At 41.2% G+C, this 17805-nt stretch overlaps 1 protein-coding gene across 5 annotated transcripts in view; it reads left to right on the forward strand.

The window, feature by feature from the left end:
- LOC135526515 (prominin-1-A-like) overlaps positions 1-17805 on the forward strand; it is a 96119-nt gene that overhangs the window by 36010 nt on the left and 42304 nt on the right. For 3 of the 5 annotated variants that reach the window (XM_064954955.1, XM_064954957.1, XM_064954958.1), the window contains exons 2-4: positions 2175-2233; positions 2861-2887; positions 10550-10755. In XM_064954955.1, the coding sequence (XP_064811027.1) occupies positions 2175-2233; positions 2861-2887; positions 10550-10755 (292 nt within the window). The remainder of the gene's footprint in view (positions 1-2174; positions 2234-2860; positions 2888-10549; positions 10756-17805) is intronic. The other 2 variants (XM_064954956.1, XM_064954960.1) reach the window with 1 other exon arrangement.

The raw sequence follows: 17805 nt of genomic DNA on the forward strand, positions 1-17805 counted from the left end.
AATGTGATTTCACAGAGGGTAGCTGTAAGTAATCTTCTGATGCGAAAACCCACTATCCTGGTAACCCTCTTTCTCAGAATGTGAGGGGATATTGACAGTGGTTGATTCTAGGTCAAATTGAACTGTCAGAAAAGTGAAACCAGTGGTCTTTCTTTGATGAATGTTCAACCCTGGGGGAACCAGTGGGTGAAAGGTGTGAGCAATTTCTGCTATTTGTATTATATGTCAAAATAATTTCTGGTGAGGACTGGCATGTACGTCCCATCCATATGCAAGCACGTCCTCCTTTCAACACAATTTAATGTCAAGACAAAGATAGTTGTCTGAAGTTGGTTTTCCATGGAACATGTGTTAGTTAGCCGCAATGATCTTCATAAAAGCAAGAATAATTGGGTGAAAGAGAAGCCTGAGGCAACCTCCTCTCTTCAATCACAGTCCATCTTTTGAGTAATAGATGGTCCATCTTCACTACAAAAGTGCCTGTCAACAATTACCTCCCTCCTTAGGGTGTCTTTATTAACATTTTTGGCTATTCTTGCCTGTGAAAAAACTGCATTGTAGCAAGAGCAAGCCCCTTGTCTCTTTTTTTTCATTCCAGGCTGCTTGTTCATTAAAAATCCTACAATGTGATTTTCTGAATTTTTTTCCCTCATTTTGTCTGTCCTAGTTGAAGTGTACCTATGATGAAAATTACAGGCCTCTCTCATCTTTTTAAGTCGGAGAACTTGCACAATTAGTGGCTGACTAAATACTTTTTTGCCCCACTGTAGGTCTGACATCTGATTGGAGTTTAACTTTACAGTAGTAGTATTGGTCAACAACTGAGATGTTTAGAAAATATTCATTGTTCTTTCGCTTATGTTCCTGACCAGGCGATGTCAGAGGAAGGCCCTAAAAATGGTCAAAGACCCCAGCCACCCCAGTCATAGACTGTTCTCTCTATTACCACATGGCAAGCGGTACCGGTGTGCCAAGTCTAAGACAAAAAGGCTTCTCAACAGTTTTTACCCCCAAGCCATAAGACTCCTGAACATCTAACCAAATTGTTACCCGGACTATTTGCATTTTGTGCCCCCTCCCAACCCCTCTTTTACGCAGCTGCTACTCTCTGTTTATCTTATATGCATAGTCACGTTAACTATACATTCATGTACATACTACCTAAATGGCCTGACTATCAGGTGTCTGTATAGAGGCTTGCTACTCTTTTTTCAAATGTCTTTTTACTGTTGTTTTATTTCTTTACTTACCTACACACACACGCATACCTTTTTTTCCGCACCATTGGTTAGAGCCTGTAAGTAAGCATTTCACTGTAAGGTCTACTACACCTGTTGTATTCGGCGCACGTGACAAATACACTTGGATTTGATTTGATTTGCTGTGGTGAAATACCTACCCTGTTTCTCTCCTTCTCCCATGAGCTATGGGCCATGGCACAAGCCATGGTGTTTTTCTCTCTCTCTTTGTCTCTGACCATGCTTAGAATAATGCCTTGCAATTCTTGTTAATGCTTTGTAACTTAAGCTTCATGCCTTGTATGTGAATCCGTTCATTTTACAAAGTAATTAAATACACTTGTATTTAGAATTCCATTCCCAGACATTTCTTCATTGCCTATTACTGTAACTCAATCATAGTCCAATCTATCTTTATGGAGTCAGATAACCATTTGAGTAGGCTAATGGCTTAGTCTTATTACGAGTTGCATGTGATGTGTATACAGTATATAGTATACTGTATATACACATATCAAATATTACTGCCCAGTAGATGTCTAGAGTTCTACATTTATACTATACGGTATCATCCACCACTACTAGAGATGCAATAGCCGGTTTCTAGATCAGTGGGTAGCTTTTCTGGACACACACAATTAAATAGAACACTATCATGTATCTCTGGCTGAACCCCCGTGGATATGATATACTGTAAATAACAAATTATTAGCCTTCATATTGTGTAGCTTGTTCTCTGTGTACTATAGCATCACAGTACTGTAAGTCATTTACTACTGTGCAGTTTAGAGCTGAAAGGTGGTCCTCGGGGGGTGGTGTTGTTAATGTTTCTGTACTGTACTTATGGGGGAACATGATGTTGCGTAACAAACTGACAGCCAATGAACTGCGACAAGCGGACCTCACACTGTGTCTGTTTCCTCCATGTCGTTTCAGATCTCATCGTCAAAGTCGCCAAGGATAAATTTGGAGCAATTCAGTCGGAGTATCAGAAGGTGAGTCTGTTTGTGTACACACTTTATGTTTATCTGTGCTTGTTCATAGATTTCTATGATTTTACTTTCTCACTAGTGTCACGCAGTTATTTATGATACGGAAATTACTCATATTTGAGATGTTGTGAACTTCCCTATCTATTCTAAAGCAATGTGTTAATTGCTTTTGTAATCCAAGGCGAGACCTTCTTATGTGTTAGTACGCTGGAAGAACAGTTATTGCCTCTGGCAATGTGTACGACAGCAAACAGGGAGAAATCAGTCGTGTTTTTGTCTAATAAACACCTTTAATTAACAACTAATTTTTTCTTTGAAGATCGAGGCTTCTCCTGAATCTTCAGAAGAAAAGTGTTTGAATGTTTCCAGACAGCATTTATTTATTCCAGACAGCATTTATTTAACTGTTTTGAAGCCTCCAGTCAATTGCAGGTCAAAACATTAAAATGACATCAAAGATGGAATGTACTATACATTAGAGCCTATAGATGCTCTTTGTCTGTATGTGCAACTGTCTGAATATGCATGTGAATTTTAAGTTTGATTTTCTGCTTCATCCATATTATTTCTTTGACTCTGCGTTGCCTTTGTCTTCTGCATGCCTTCTTCATCTGACTGGGCAATCCTCAGCCAGAGAACATTGTGCTGACGCTCCAGGTAAAGTTTGCACACTATCTAGCCTCCTATACCTTCATCCACCTGTATGGTCCCAGTCCTTCCCCAACTACCCCTCACCCATCTAGCATATCTTTAGCTCATTCTGCCATCACATTTATTGAAGTGACCCAGCGGGCAAAACTCGTTGCAATGAGATCAGATGTTGCAATGACAATGTGAGGTTGTACACTCATGGCAAAAGGACATTTTGTTTACATGTCTTTTTAGCAACTATAACAACTACCTCTTTATCTGCTTCTAATATGGTTATCTGACATCTCTTCAACCAGAAAACCAGACTTCATAAGTTGACTGTCTATTCCCATGACAAATGTTGTCCACTGGGGTGAGGGTCCTAGAAACTACTTAAGATAAAAGGTCGTAATTGGAATTCGCTTCAAAGTTCTATGACAGTCAGGATATAACCAATGGGTTTATATGGGCGTTTACTGTAATGTATTCAATGATCCAGAGGAGGCTGGTGGGGGGAGCTATAGGAGGACGGTCTCAATGTAATGGCGGGAATGGAATACATTTTCATTGATTCCATGTGTTTGATGTGTTTGGTATCATTCCAATGATTCCATTCCAGCCTTTTCAATGAGCCGGTCCTCCTATAGTTCCTTGCACCAGCCTCCTCTGATGTGATCATACCAGTCATACAATGATAGGCACAGTTCGTATCTGTGTATGAGCAATTTCTTAAAGGGTCAAATGTGTTTAGGACCAGGGATTTCCATGGCAACCATTCAGTCAGGCTGAGTCCTCTGCAGTGGGATTTTTCTCTTCTCTCCCAGCCAGCCAGTCAAACCATTGCCATGCTGAGCCTCACTTGAGCCCTAGCTGTGCTGCTGAGGCCAGAACTCCAGTTAAATCCCAAGACACTGATATATTCAGTACAGTCATAGTCCATAAAGAACCTCATATATCACATTCCCATATGACTGGAGAGATTGTGTCACACATGATTTTCATATAGTGCATTCGGAAAGTAGTCAGACCCCTTCCCCTTTACACCCTTATTCTAAAATTGATTAAATTATTACTAACCCATAATAACAAAGCAAAAATATATTTTTAGAAAATTTTGAAGATGTATTAAAAATAAAAAACAGAAATACCTTATTTACATACGTATTCAGACCCTTTGCTATGAGACTCGAAAAATTTAACTCAGGTTTATCTCATCCTTGAAATGTTTCTTAAACTTGATTGGAGTGCACCTGTGGCAAATTAAATTGATTGGACATGATTTGGAAAGGCACACACCTGTCTATATAAGGTCCCACAGTTGACAGTGCATGTTAGAGCAAAAACCAAGCCATGAGGTCGAAGGAATTGTTGGTAGAGCTCCGAGACAGGATTGTGTCGAGGCACAGATCTGGGGAAGGGTACCAAAACATTTCTGCAGCGTTGAAGGTCCCCAAAACCACAGTGGCTTCTGGAAGAGGTTTGGAACCACCAAGACTCTTCCTAGAGCCGGCCGCCTGGCCAAACTGAGCAATCGTGGGAGAAGGGCCTTGGTCAGGGAGGTGACCAAGAACCCGATGGTCACTCTGACAGAGCTCCAGAGTTCCTCTGTGGAGATGGGAGAACCTTCCAGAGGGTGGCCTTATGGAAGCCACTCCTCAGTAAAAGGCACCTAATAGCCCGCTTGGAGCTTTCCTGAAGGCACTTGAAGTACTCTGAGCCCATGAGAAACAAGATTCTCTGGTCAGATGAAACCAAGATTGAACTATTTGGCCTGAATGGAAAGCGTCACGTCTGGAGGAAACCTGGCAGTATCCCTATGGTGAAGCATGGTGGTGGCAGCATTATGCTGTGGAGGTATTTTTCAGCGGCAGGGACTGGGAGACTAGTCAGGCTTGAGGGAAAGATGAACAGAGCAAAGTACAGAGAGATCCTTGATGAAAACCTGCTCCAGAGCACTCAGGACCTCAGACTGGGGCGAAGGCACACCTTCCAACAAGACAACGACCCTAAGCACACAGCCAAGACAATGCAGGAGTGGCTTTGGGAGAAGTCTGTGAATGTCCTTGAGTGGCCCAGCCAGAGCCCAGACTTGAACCCAATCAAACATCTCTGGAGAGACTTGAAAATAGCTGTTTAGCGAAGCTCCCCATCCAACCTGACAGGGCTTGAGAGGATCTGCAGAGAAGAATGGGAGAGTCTCCCTAAATACAAGTGTGCAAACTTGTAGCGTCATACCCAAGAAGACTTGAGGCTATAATCGCTGCCAAAAGTGCTTCAACAAAGTCCTGAGTAAAGGGTCTGAATACTTATGTAACTGTGATATTAAAGTGTTTTATTTGTAAACTGTTTTTGCTTTGTCATTATGGGCTATTGTGTGTTGATTGATGAGGGGGGGGAAAACTGTTTAATCCATTTTAGAATAAGGTCACTCTTGCCAGGCTGGGCAGAGATGCAGAGTTGTTTTTAAACATTTTCTTTAGGTTGGCCTGAAGGTTTTTAGGCAAAATAACCCATTCAAAACAGAAAGGTCCTTGAACGTGGGAATATGCCAGGCCTATTGGGCCAAAATTAATGATGGCCTATTGTATAGATAATAAAACAAACATGAACAAAATGTTTAAGAAATCTGATTTTTTTGCATAAATACTTTGCTACAATGACACACTTCGTTTTCTACCCACCTCGTTCCTTACTTTTAGCATGTGCACGTAGTAAGTACACAATCATGCTTTTGGGATAAGTGTTTTTTCAGATTTCACAATGATTCTTTAGATGTGGACACTACTTCAACACACTACCACTCTTGCTCTTGGTCCTTATCTTTGTAAGTCACCTTGTTTAAGCACCTGTGTGTTCTATCAGTTTCTTTATGGAAATATTTTGTGAACTCCATGACAGTAGCTAAAGCAAGGGGCTATAGTAGCACACAAGTAGACTACAAATGCATGCTGGACTGGGCATGCCCTGACCTCGTGAAGTGAGTGCTACTGGAGTGAAATAGGGCGGGCAAGGACAGACTTTAGAAGGATGTTTTAACCATGTAAAGGGATTATATGCCTGGTGGTAAGGATTGGACAGAGATGATAGTTTGCTGCTACCAATACCATCCCATCATACACAAAGTGCACTTGCAAGTTGCCACCCAGTTCAAACAGCTTTTGATGGAAAAATCTATTTAACAGCAATTGTGGTGGATGTGCAGAACTCTTAACAAAGACAAACAGAACCGTGTAAAGGCAAAAGAAAAGGCCAAACCATCAAAGAGCCGGTCAGACATGGATGGATGCTTTGTTCCTTATAGTAAAAGTCACACATTCCCTCCGGCTCTGAGATTTACCACCTCTGATAATGTGGAGAGAATGAAGCCAGGGCGAGGGGGCTTTAGTTAAGACAGGATTTCTCTTTATCCATAGCCTCCAGGAACTACCTGACTGACACCCAGTGAGCCTTACTCAGCCAAAGAGTGGCTTTAGAAGTTGGATTAACTGAGCAGCCAGAGATTTAGAAATTTTGCCCAAAGTTTTCAAAACGAGCAGAAGAGAGAAGGAGAAGAGGTGGAAAAAAAGCTCAGTTCAGAATAGATTTGAGTCTGAGGTTTTTTACATTTTTGATTGAACTTATTTAACCAGGAAGGGCTCTTTGAGATTGGAAATCTCTTTTTCAAGAGGGTCCTGGAGGGTGCTAAATGGCAAGGCAGCACATCTCCAGTGCAGGAGGGTCGCTGGGTTATGAAGATTAAGATTACTGTGAATCGGTAGGGACAGCCATGAGAGGAGTCATTCAGACGTTTTGATAGCTGCCCCTTTCACCCTTTTCATATTATGAAGCAGCATAATGTCATTGTGACAAGTTAAATACAGAGCGGGAATTACTGATTCCTATAAAATGTCTAAATTTTTAATACACTCGCTTAGTTCAGTTGAGATAGGAGGAGATAAGCGGGACAGGGACCTTCTATAATAAGGGGAGGTGGGAGACAGTGTTCATGATAACTGACATGATAACTTAAGTGCTCTAAAGTTTGGTCCATTGAGTGTTTGAAAGTTTTGTTCATTGGGTGCTCTCAAGTTTGGTCCATTGAGTGCGCTAACGTTAGGTCCATTGAGTGCTCTCAAGTTTGGTCCATTGAGTGCTTGAAAGTTTGGTCCATTGGGTACTCTCAACTTTGGTCCATTGAGTGCTCTCAAGTTTGGTCCATTGAGTGCTCTCAAGTTTGGTCCATTGAATGCTCCAACGTTAGGTCCATTGAGTGCTCTCAAGTTTGGTCCATTGAATGCTCCAACGTTAGGTCCATTGAGTGCTCTCAAGTTTGGTCCATTGAATGCTCCAACGTTAGGTCCATTGAGTGCTCTAAAGTTTGGTCCATTGAGCACTCTAAAGTTCAGCCTATTGAGTCCTCTAAAGTTTGGCCCATGTACTTAATCCTCTATGGTCATGACCTCTACTCCATCTCACCTAGCTACCCCCACTGTAGCTTAAACTGTTAGAAAAAAGGGGCTATCTGGAACCTTAAACAGTTCTTTGGCTGTCCCCATAGGAGAACCCTTTGAATAACTATTTCTGGTTTCATGTAGAACCGTTTCTGCAGAGGGTTCTACATGGAACCTGAAAGGGTTCTACCTGAAACCAAATAGGGTTCTACCTGGGAACCAAAAAGGGTTCTCCTATGGGGACAGCCGAAGAACCCTTTAGTAAATTGTAAAGTACGTTTTTTTCTCTGTAATGTATTTTTCGTTATGTGTCGGACCACAGTAACACTGGCTAATGGGGATCCTAATAAATCAAATCAAACTAAAACCCTTTTTTCTAAGAGTATAGCTTTCTGAAGCAACATTAGAAGCACTAAATCTTTCTTTGCCCTTCACTAGAATTAGTCTCATTCGTTAAAGTAATTGCACCTGTTGAATTAAACATTTGTCTTATTTTTTTGTTGTTGATTGCATGCATGTCCTTTGTGTTGATGTTCCCACATTTAAAGCAATTGTTGATGCAAAATGTCATGCAATGTATGTTTCTATTGATTTGACATTGTTAATGGCAGGGATCATCAACTATATACACTACCGTTCAAAAGTTTGGGGTCACTTAGAAATGTCCTTGTTTTTGAAAGAAAATCAATTGTTTTGTCAATTTAAAATAACATCAAATTGATCAGAAATACAGTGTAGACATAGTTCATGTTGTAAATGACTATTGTAGCTGGAAACGGCAGATTATTTTATGGAATATCTAAATAGGCCCATTATCAGCAACCACCTGTGTTCCAATGGCACATTTGTTTAGCTAATCAAAGTTTATAATTTTAAAAGGCTAATAGAAAACCCTTTTGCAATTATGTTAGCACAGCTGAAAACTGTTGTTCTGTTTAAATAAATAAGTAAAACTGGTGTCACGGTCGTCCTCCTCTTCATCTGAAGAGGAGAGGCGAGAAGGATCGGAGGACCAAAATGCGGCGTGATATGTGTTCATGTTGAATGTTTTAATTAAAGAAAGAACTGAACACCGAAGCACTATACAAAAAACAGTAAACAAAATAACAACCGTGAAGCTAAATGCGAGCTGCGCTGAAACAAGCCATCAACATAGACAATCACCCACAAACAAACAGTGCAACCCAAACTACCTAAGTATGATTCTCAATCAGAGACAACTAATGACACCTGCCTCTGATTGAGAACCATACTAGGCCAAAACATAGAAATCCCAAATCATAGAAAATCAAACAGACTGCCCACTCAACTCACGCCCTGACCATACTAAATAAATACAAAACAAAGGAAATAAAGGTCAGGACAGGCGTGAGGCTCCGGCAGCGGCGTCGGACAGGCGGGAGGCTCCGGCAGTGGCGCCGGACAGGCGGGAGACTCCGGCAGCGGCGCCGGACAGGCGGGAGACTCCGGCAGCGGCGCCGGACAGGCGGGACCACCTGCAGGGAGGAGACAGAGAGAAAGCCTGGTGCGTGGGGCTGCCACAGGAACCACCAGGCTGGGGAGACCTTCAGGAGGCTTGGTGTTAGGAGGAGGCACCTGAAGGACCGGGCTGTGGGGGAGCACTGGAGCTCAGGTGCGCAACCTTGGCACCACTTCCCCAGGCTGGACAACTACTCTAGCCCGGGCCCTCCAGAGTGCAGGCACAGGTTGAACCGGGCTGTGGGTAAGCACGGGAGATCTAGTGCTTACGACACGCACCTCTCCCTTAGGCTCCACTCCCACGTTTGCTACCTAAGTATGATTCTCAATCAGAGACAACTAATGACACCTGCCTCTGATTGAGAACCATACTAGGCCGAAACATAGAAATCCCAAATCATAGAAAATCAAACATAGACTGCCCACCCAACTCACGCCCTGACCATACTAAATAAATACAAAACAAAGGAAATAAAGGTCAGAACGTGACAACTGGCCTTCATTAGACTAGTTGAGTATCTGGAGCATCAGCATTTGTGGGTTCAATTACAGGCTCATATTGGCCAGAAACAAAGATATTTCTTCTGAAACTCGTCAGTCTATTCTTGTTCTGAGAAATGAAGGCTATTCCATGCGAGATATTGCCAAGAAACTGAAGATCTCGTACAACGCTGTGTACTATTCCCTTCACAGAACAGCGCAAACTGTCTCTAACCTGAATAGAAATAGGAGTGGGAGGCCCCGGTGCACAACTGGGCAAGAGGACAAGTTCATTGGAGTGTCTAGTTTGAGAGCAGACGCCTCACAAGTCCTTAACTGGCAGCTTCATTAAATAGTACCCGCAAAACACCAGTCTCATCGTCAACAGTGAAGAGGCGACTCAAGGCAGAGTTCCTCTGTCCAGTGTCTGTTCTTTTCTTTTTTTGGCCAGTCTGAGATATGTTTTTTTCTTTGCTGCTCTGCCTAAAAGGCCAGCATCCCGGAGTCGCCTCTTCACTGTTGACATTGAGACTGGTGTTTTGGGGGTACTTTTAAAATGATTAACTTGGATTAGCTAACACAACGTGAACGTGCCATTGGAACACAGGAGTGATGGTTGCTGATAATGGGCCCCTGTACGCCTATGTATATATTCCATAAAAACAATAGCTACAATAGTCATTTACAGCATTAACAATGTCTACACTGTATTTCTGATCTATTTTATTTTATTTTGGACCAAAAAAAAGTGTTTTTCTTTCAAAAACAAGGAAATTGTGACAAGGAAAAGGTGACCCAAACTTTTAAACGGTAGTATAGATTCAACCAATTTTTTTCTGGGGCTGAATGTCAGGGGGCCAGAACATAATTACAAATCATTTTTATACTGCAAATTGACCACAAGATTCCAAAACAGATATAATATTTGACTAAAACATAGTCATTTCGAACCTTGCTTTCATTTGTATACACTTGTTTTTGATTTGATTTTGAGGATAATATCTCCACAGCCTTCAATGCCAGGTCGCAGTTGTAAATGAGAACTTGTTCTCAACTGGCCTACCTGGTTAAATAAAGGTGGGGGGGAAAATGGCCAAATTGCAAAAGCTATCAAACATGGCCATGGAGTAGCCTACTATGTACTGTATAAATTACATTTAAGGAAAGTGTCAATGCCAACTGTGGGCTCTCATCATCATTCTGGAATCGTCTACTCCTCCCTCTCTACTTCTCCACCTCTCCTCACTCCCTCTCTCTTCTTCACCGTCTCCCTCCTCCCATCTACTCCTCTTCTCTCCAGGCCATCTACTATGAGACAGGCTTCATGGTGTGTGCCGTGCTCGGCCTGCTCTTCATTGTCCTACTGCCCCTGGTTGGCCTCTTCTTCTGCCTGTGCCGCTGCTGCGAAAACTGTGGCGGCGAGATGCACCAGCGCCAGCGGAAGAACGCTGACTGCCAGCGGGGCCTGCTCACCACACTGCTCTTCGCCACCTCACTCATCATCACGTGAGTCCACATCCATTAATATCTTACTTTCATGTATCACTTGGTACGTTTACATGCACACTAATAATTTGATATTAAACTGATAATGGAAGTTGGCCGGGTATTGCAATAGTCACAAAAACACCTAACTCGCTTATTTTAATCAGCGTAAGGTCATAATCGAAGTAAGCATACACCGTTTAAAACACCTGTTTTTTTTTACCAATCTTTCTACATGTAAACAGCTCAATCAGAGTTTCAGCTGTGTATTTGATCTGCATCTACCCTCACCAGCAGCACAAGCCTCCATCTTTAGCGCGAGTGAAGTGAGTTTGGAAAGTATGTATCTTAGAAATTGTTTTCACATACAAATTTTATATGTCCGAACTCAGAATCAAATAGGCTTTCCAAAAATAACATGTGGTAAAAAGTTTTTCTGCGTGTATCTGTGTCCAATCATCAGGTAGCCTGGTTTCAGATGTGTCAATGTAAACAAGATTATTAGGGAAATTATTATTTTTGCAAATCATGTAAACATTTAATTAGAGCTATTATATTAATCTTTGACTATTCACAAGAATCTTTTTAATGTTTGCATGTCACCATACTCAGTGGTGGAAGTCAACTAAATCTGCAGGAAGGGTTCACTTAGTTCTGGTCCCCTTCTGCCTAAAAGCATTGGACCTAAATGGTTTTCAATTGAAAATGTTGTTCAAACAGGCCTTGGATGTCATTTTAGGGTGTCTTTGTGCTCCGTCCTGATTATAATCTAGGGAAAACACTGGGTAAATATGAAGGCTACACTAGAAGATTTGAGCCCGCCTTGGCTACCTCAGTCCTCCTACTATAAATGTAACACAATACAACCACTCATTAATCACAGATTATATCAAGAGACGCCCCTGGAAATCTTCTTCAAAAGGCCAACTACTACGTTTTTTATGATAATTTATAAACAATGTGGAATGAACATTTTTCATAGACACAGTGCCTTCAGAAAGTATTCACACCCCTGTACTTTTTCCACAGTTTGTTGTGCTACAGTCTGAATTTAAAATTTATTAAATTGAGATTTTGTGGAATTCTGAATTTAGACATTTTTATAAATTAATTAAAAAATGAAAGACTGTAATGTCTTGAGTCAATAAGTAACACCTTTGTTATTTGAAATTCTATAAGTTCAGGATAAAAAATGTGCTTAACAAGTCATAGAAAGTTGAATGGACTCACTGTGTGCAATAATAGTGCTTAATATCCCTTTGACCATGATGAAGTTATTAATTACACTTTGCATGAGAAGGAAGCCAGTACAGAAAAAAATATATTACAAAACATGCATCCGGTTTGCCAAAAGGCACTGAAGTAAAACTTTATGTCCTGAATACATGTGAAAAATGTACCACTCTTCACATTTTCAAGCATGGTGGTGGCTGCATCATGTTATGGGTATGCTTGTCATCTGCAAGGACTAGGTAGTTTTTTAGGATATAGAGCTAAGCACAGGCAAAATCCTAGTGGAAAATCTGGTTTAGTCTGCTTTCCAAAAGACACAGGGAGACAAATTCACCTTTCAGTATGACAATAATCTAAAACACAAGGCTGCACTGGCGTTGCTTACCAAGATGACATTGAATGTTCCTGAGTGGCCTAGTTACGATTTTGACTTAAATCGTCTTGAAAAGCTATGGCAAGACTTGGCTGTCCAACAATGATCATCAACCAACTTAACAGAGCATGAAGAATTGTAAAAATAATCATGTGCAAATATTGTACAATCCAGGGCCCAGATTCACAAAACACTTCTTACGCAAAAACGTAACAAGCTTCTTAAGAAAAAAAAGAAGTTCATAAGATAGTTCGTAAGTGCAATTCCTCAACAATATCTTAAGATTTAATGATTTTCTTACGAACTTCTCAAATATCTTCTTACAAATCTTCTTAAGAGGTTTGTTGCTAGGCAACCGTTTAACTAGCAATGGCAATCGTGTTAGCATATTTCAATGTTCTAAAACATGTTCTTGGGTTTAAAATAATCAATACTGAAACTTTCAGATGAAGTTTGTGAGTGAATTAAACATGGTCAATTTATTTCATGAACTTTTTCTCTTTAAGACAATAGTTTATCTATCTTGGAATTAAGAATTATTTTCAAGAATCTAATTTCATTATAACTTTTTGCTTAAGGAGAAACATAAGAAATGACACAAAATGTTCAATAACCTTTTTGAGTAATAACAACTTTGCTTAACTTTCTTCTTAAGTCTATAGTTAAGGTGAAAATGGTAGTTAAGAATACATTTATTCTTAAGAAGGTTTTGTGAGTCTGGGCCCAGGTGTGCAAAGCTCTTAAATACTTACCCAGAAAGACTCACAGCTGTAATAGCTGCCAAAGTTGATTCTAATGTGTTGACTCAAGGGTGTGGATATATTTCTGTATTTAATTTTCAATAAATTTGGAAAAATTTCTAAAAACATGTTTTCACTTTGTCGTTATGGGGTATTGTGTGTAGTTGGGTGAGGTATATTCCATACATTTTGAATGCAGGCTGTAACAGAACAAAATGGGGAATATGTCAAGGGGTATTAATACTTTACATAATATGCGTTTTTTTAGTGTCTCTATTCAAGAGTCTTTTGACACAATTAATACTGTTCCTGCTTCAGTGTTCTCCTTCAGCATCTTTTCCGAACACAATGCATCACCTACTGACTTGCATCACTTTAGATATCCAGTGGTGATTGTGAGAAACAAATGGTCAAATATACTTACAGCACATTATTGGCTAGGCAGTAGAAATAGCCATATACAGACACAATATAGACCGTATCTGTGCCTTTGGCTCTACAGTGGAGGAGAGAGGATTCACCAAGCTTCTGTTCTTTGTTTGATGTTCCTGTCTTTACGGCTTTATTGGAGAGTGCTGCATTATTACAAATTCCAGAGGGGAATCCTAGCTCTACGGAGACAAATGTCTGAGAGAGAGAAACAACCCAGAGCTCTTATTAAATCTCCCCGGCCACCAGGCGAAGACGCCACAACGATTCTAATGAAGCAATTACACTGGGCACAGGGGTGAGGAGACCACCTCTCGAGCTGAGGGACAGGGAGTGTGTTACCCATAGGGCACATGCACGCGTACAGCGCATACACATAGTACTCACACAAACACACACACACAGGGTATTACCAAAAGAGCGCAATCGCTGATAGCTATGGGGCGAGGATGAGACGTTTTACAGCGAGGACAGGGGGTGGTATCCCAGAAACGTTCTAATTTGAATATGTAAGGCTTGCAGGCACATTATTAGAGAGGAAGAGAGAGGGTGAGACATAAAATTGACATGGCTGGTGTATTACACTATTTCTGTTTGATTGAATGTGAAAGTGTATTTTTAAGGTGTAGGCCTATAAAGCTTTCTGGTATGGATTATAGGTTGGTATGCCAAAGATGTCTTCGAAACTTAGGTGTAGCATCACATTTTGGTTTGTAAGGTACACTCTATATACAAACCTATGTGGACACCCCTTCAAATGAGTATATAAGGGATATTTCAGCCTCACCCGTTGCTGACAGGTGTATAAAATCGAGCACAAAGTCATGCAATCTCCATAGACAAACATTGGCAGTAGAATGGCCTTACTGAAGAGCTCAGTGACTTTCAACATGGCATCGTCATAGGATGCAACCTTTCCGACAAGTTAGTTTGTAAAATGTCTGCCCTGATAGAGCTGCCCCAGTCAACTGTAAGTGCTGTTATTGTGGAAACGTCTAGGAGCAACAACGGCTCAGCCGCCAAGTGGTAGGCCACAGAAGCTCACGGAACGGGACCGCCGAGTGTAGTGCGTAAAAAATCGTCTGTCCTCGGCAATACTCACTACCGAGTTCCAAACTGCCTCTGGAAGCAACGTCAGCTACTGTTATTTTATTGTTGCTCCTTTATTTTTATTTATTTATTTAATTTAAAATATATATATATATACTTCTGTTTATTTTAGTAAATACTTTCTTAACACTTTTTCCTTAAAACTGCATTCTTGGTTAAGGACTGTTGTATTCGGCGCATGTGACAAATAAAATTTGATTTGATTTCAACTGTTCGTCGGGAGCTTCATGAAATGGGTTTCCACGGCCGAGCAGCCGCATACAAGCCTACAATCACCATGTGCAATGCCAAGTGTCGGCTGGAGTGGTGTAAACCTCGCCGCCATTGGACTCTGGAGAAGTAGAAACACGTTTTCTGGAGTGATGAGTCACGCTTCACCATCTGGCTCGGATACCAGGAGAACGGATGCATAGTGCGAACTAAATTTTGGTGGAGGAAGACAAATGGTCTGAGGCTGTTTTTCATGGTTTGGGCTAGGCCCCTTAGTTCCAGTGAAGGGAAATCTTACAGCATACAATAACATTCTAGACGATTCTGTGCTTCCAACTTTGTGGGAAAAGTTTGGGGAAGGCCCTTTCCTGTTTCAGCATGACAAATGACAATGCCCCCGTGAAAAAAGCGAGGTCCATACAGAAATGGTTTGTCGAGATTAGTGTGGAAGAACTTCCATCAAACACCTTTGGGATGAATTGGAACGCCGACTGCGAGCCAGTCCTAATCACCCAAAATCAGTGCCTGACCTCACTAATAATATTTTTGCTGAATAGAACCAAGTCCCTGCAGCAATGTTCCAACATCTAGTGGAAAGCCTTCCCAGAAGAGTGGAGGCTGTTATAGCAGTAAAGGTGGGACCAACTCCATTTGAATACCCATGATTTTTGGTCATGTAGTGTATGTTTTTGATTTAGTTGTGTCACTATTATGAGGTTCGACTGGTTTAGATATAAAATATTTGAAGGGACAGTGAGTTCAAGGTCTCGTCTAAAGTCACACATCTGACCAGACAGACAGGTGCACTGACTGCATTTGAGGGAAAGATGCTAGAGGATGAAGAGGATAAGAAAGCTTGTTCTCTGTGTACTGTCCTCTGTGTATTATCCTCTCTGTACTGTCCTCTGTGTATTATCATCTATGTATTATCATCTGTGTATTATCATCTCTGTACTGTCCTCTGTGTATTATCCTCTCTGTACTGTCCTCTGTGTATTATCATCTATGTATTATCATCTGTGTATTATCCTCTCTGTACTGTCCTCTGTGTATTATCCTCTCTGTACTGTCCTCTGTGTATTATCATCTATGTATTGTCATCTGTGTATTGTCCTCTGTGTACTGTCCTCTGTGTACTGTCCTATTCATTCCATATTTATCTCAGGCTTGAAATAGAGCAGCACCGTCAAGCCTTCACCATACATTCTTAATAACTTTGTAAATGTTTGAATTATGTCGTTTCCAATATCAGTTCCAACCTCCACAACTTTCAAATGAGTTTTGTTATGTCGTTGGAAGTCATGCCACATGACAGTTCATAGGCTACTGTGTAGAACACAACAGCAAGCCTTTTGCCTTACATTTTAAATGAATCTATTGTTCAGAAAGCAACAGGTGTAGATGATTATTATCCATACTGCAGTAAGAGAGATACCCTGTCTCATAATGGACCAATGATGCGATCCACTAATCTATTAATAGACCTTTTCCTCCGTACTATGGGAACAATAGAATAGTCCCAAAAGTGCAGCCTCTAGTATTTGATCTTGTATTTGACCCAAGTATCCATCTCTCCCTGTCTAGAAGTATTAACATAGACTGATGTTATCTGATTTGTACAGTATGGGGTGTCTCGTTCTCCCTTGTGTGTACTGATGATGAATCATTGACGAAGTGACCCAATTAATATGTGGAAACAACTTCTCATCACTGCCCTGCTTTCTCCGGGTGCACAGAACACTGTCAGTGTGGTATCACACGCCATGGTGAGCTGAACACACAGACGCAGGCAGACAGACACGCACACTCACACATAGATGCGCTCAAGCACACACATATTTGAATCATTATGTGCGCCCATTCACATATCTGATAGAGTTTCACTTATGAAATATAACATATGGATTGTTCACATAATATGTACAGAGAACAGTATGGCTGTGACACACACTACCTCTCCCTGCTTTTTTGTCAGATGGTCATATTCCTCCACAGCCACCTCTCTCAGCCAACATGGAGATTCTACTACACCGCCCCTCGGCAACAGAGCTCCCCAGAAGCCGTTGCCAAGGCACTAAACTCCTGCCGTTAGGCCTTGTTGTCATGGAGTGATATGAAAGAGTGGCACCACTGTACTGTAGCGCTAAAAGCCAAGCACCTGCTTTAACAAGATACAGACAGACGGGACAGGCAGTACAGACAGGCAAGCAGGCACACAGTCAGACAAGACCGACAGGAGACAGACAGACAGACAGGAGAGGGCCCAACTTACATCTTAGCGCAGATTGTCATTAAAGCCCAAGCTAATAAGGCTAACACTGTGGTCACATAAAGGGTTGAACAGGACCACTGTATGTGTTGGAATACCGATGTGTTACCACTGGACGGGAACAAAAGCCTGTAGTCGCCCAGCAGCTCTGCAGGACAGGAGTTAGAGAGGCTCATTCTAGCCTTATCCCAATCAACAACTAAACTGAGATCAGACAAATATTGGAGCACAGAATGTATCTGCCTGATATCAGGCTTATCTTGAACTGCGACCGCTTAAGAGTTGGCTGTGACCCACCATCTTTTGGGACTCTGCTCTACAGACCTGAAATGAACCTGGGAAAGTGCTCAGACTATTGAAACAACATTTACACAATGAGACCGTTGTATGGAGTGGAGACGTCCCTGAATTCATTTAACAAAATAAGAACCATATTTAAAGTAACTTCAGATCCAGTAAAGCCTAAAAATAAACATTGGACCTAATATTTACATCTTAATGCAAATTGTCTTCAAAACCCAAGCTAATAATATCAGGGCCCAAAATGATAAGCCCCAGACAGGTCATCACAGGAGACTGAGGAGAGATATTGTTACTGCTATTAAATTATAGTGTATTATGGTATGATAATGATTATTATAACATCACTAGCTTTTGAACTATTGAACTTTCACACAGCTTTCACATCAGCTGTCAGAGCAGCTTAC

Source organism: Oncorhynchus masou, chromosome 32 (assembly GCF_036934945.1).
Source record: "Oncorhynchus masou masou isolate Uvic2021 chromosome 32, UVic_Omas_1.1, whole genome shotgun sequence".
Classification (NCBI taxonomy): domain Eukaryota; kingdom Metazoa; phylum Chordata; class Actinopteri; order Salmoniformes; family Salmonidae; genus Oncorhynchus; species Oncorhynchus masou.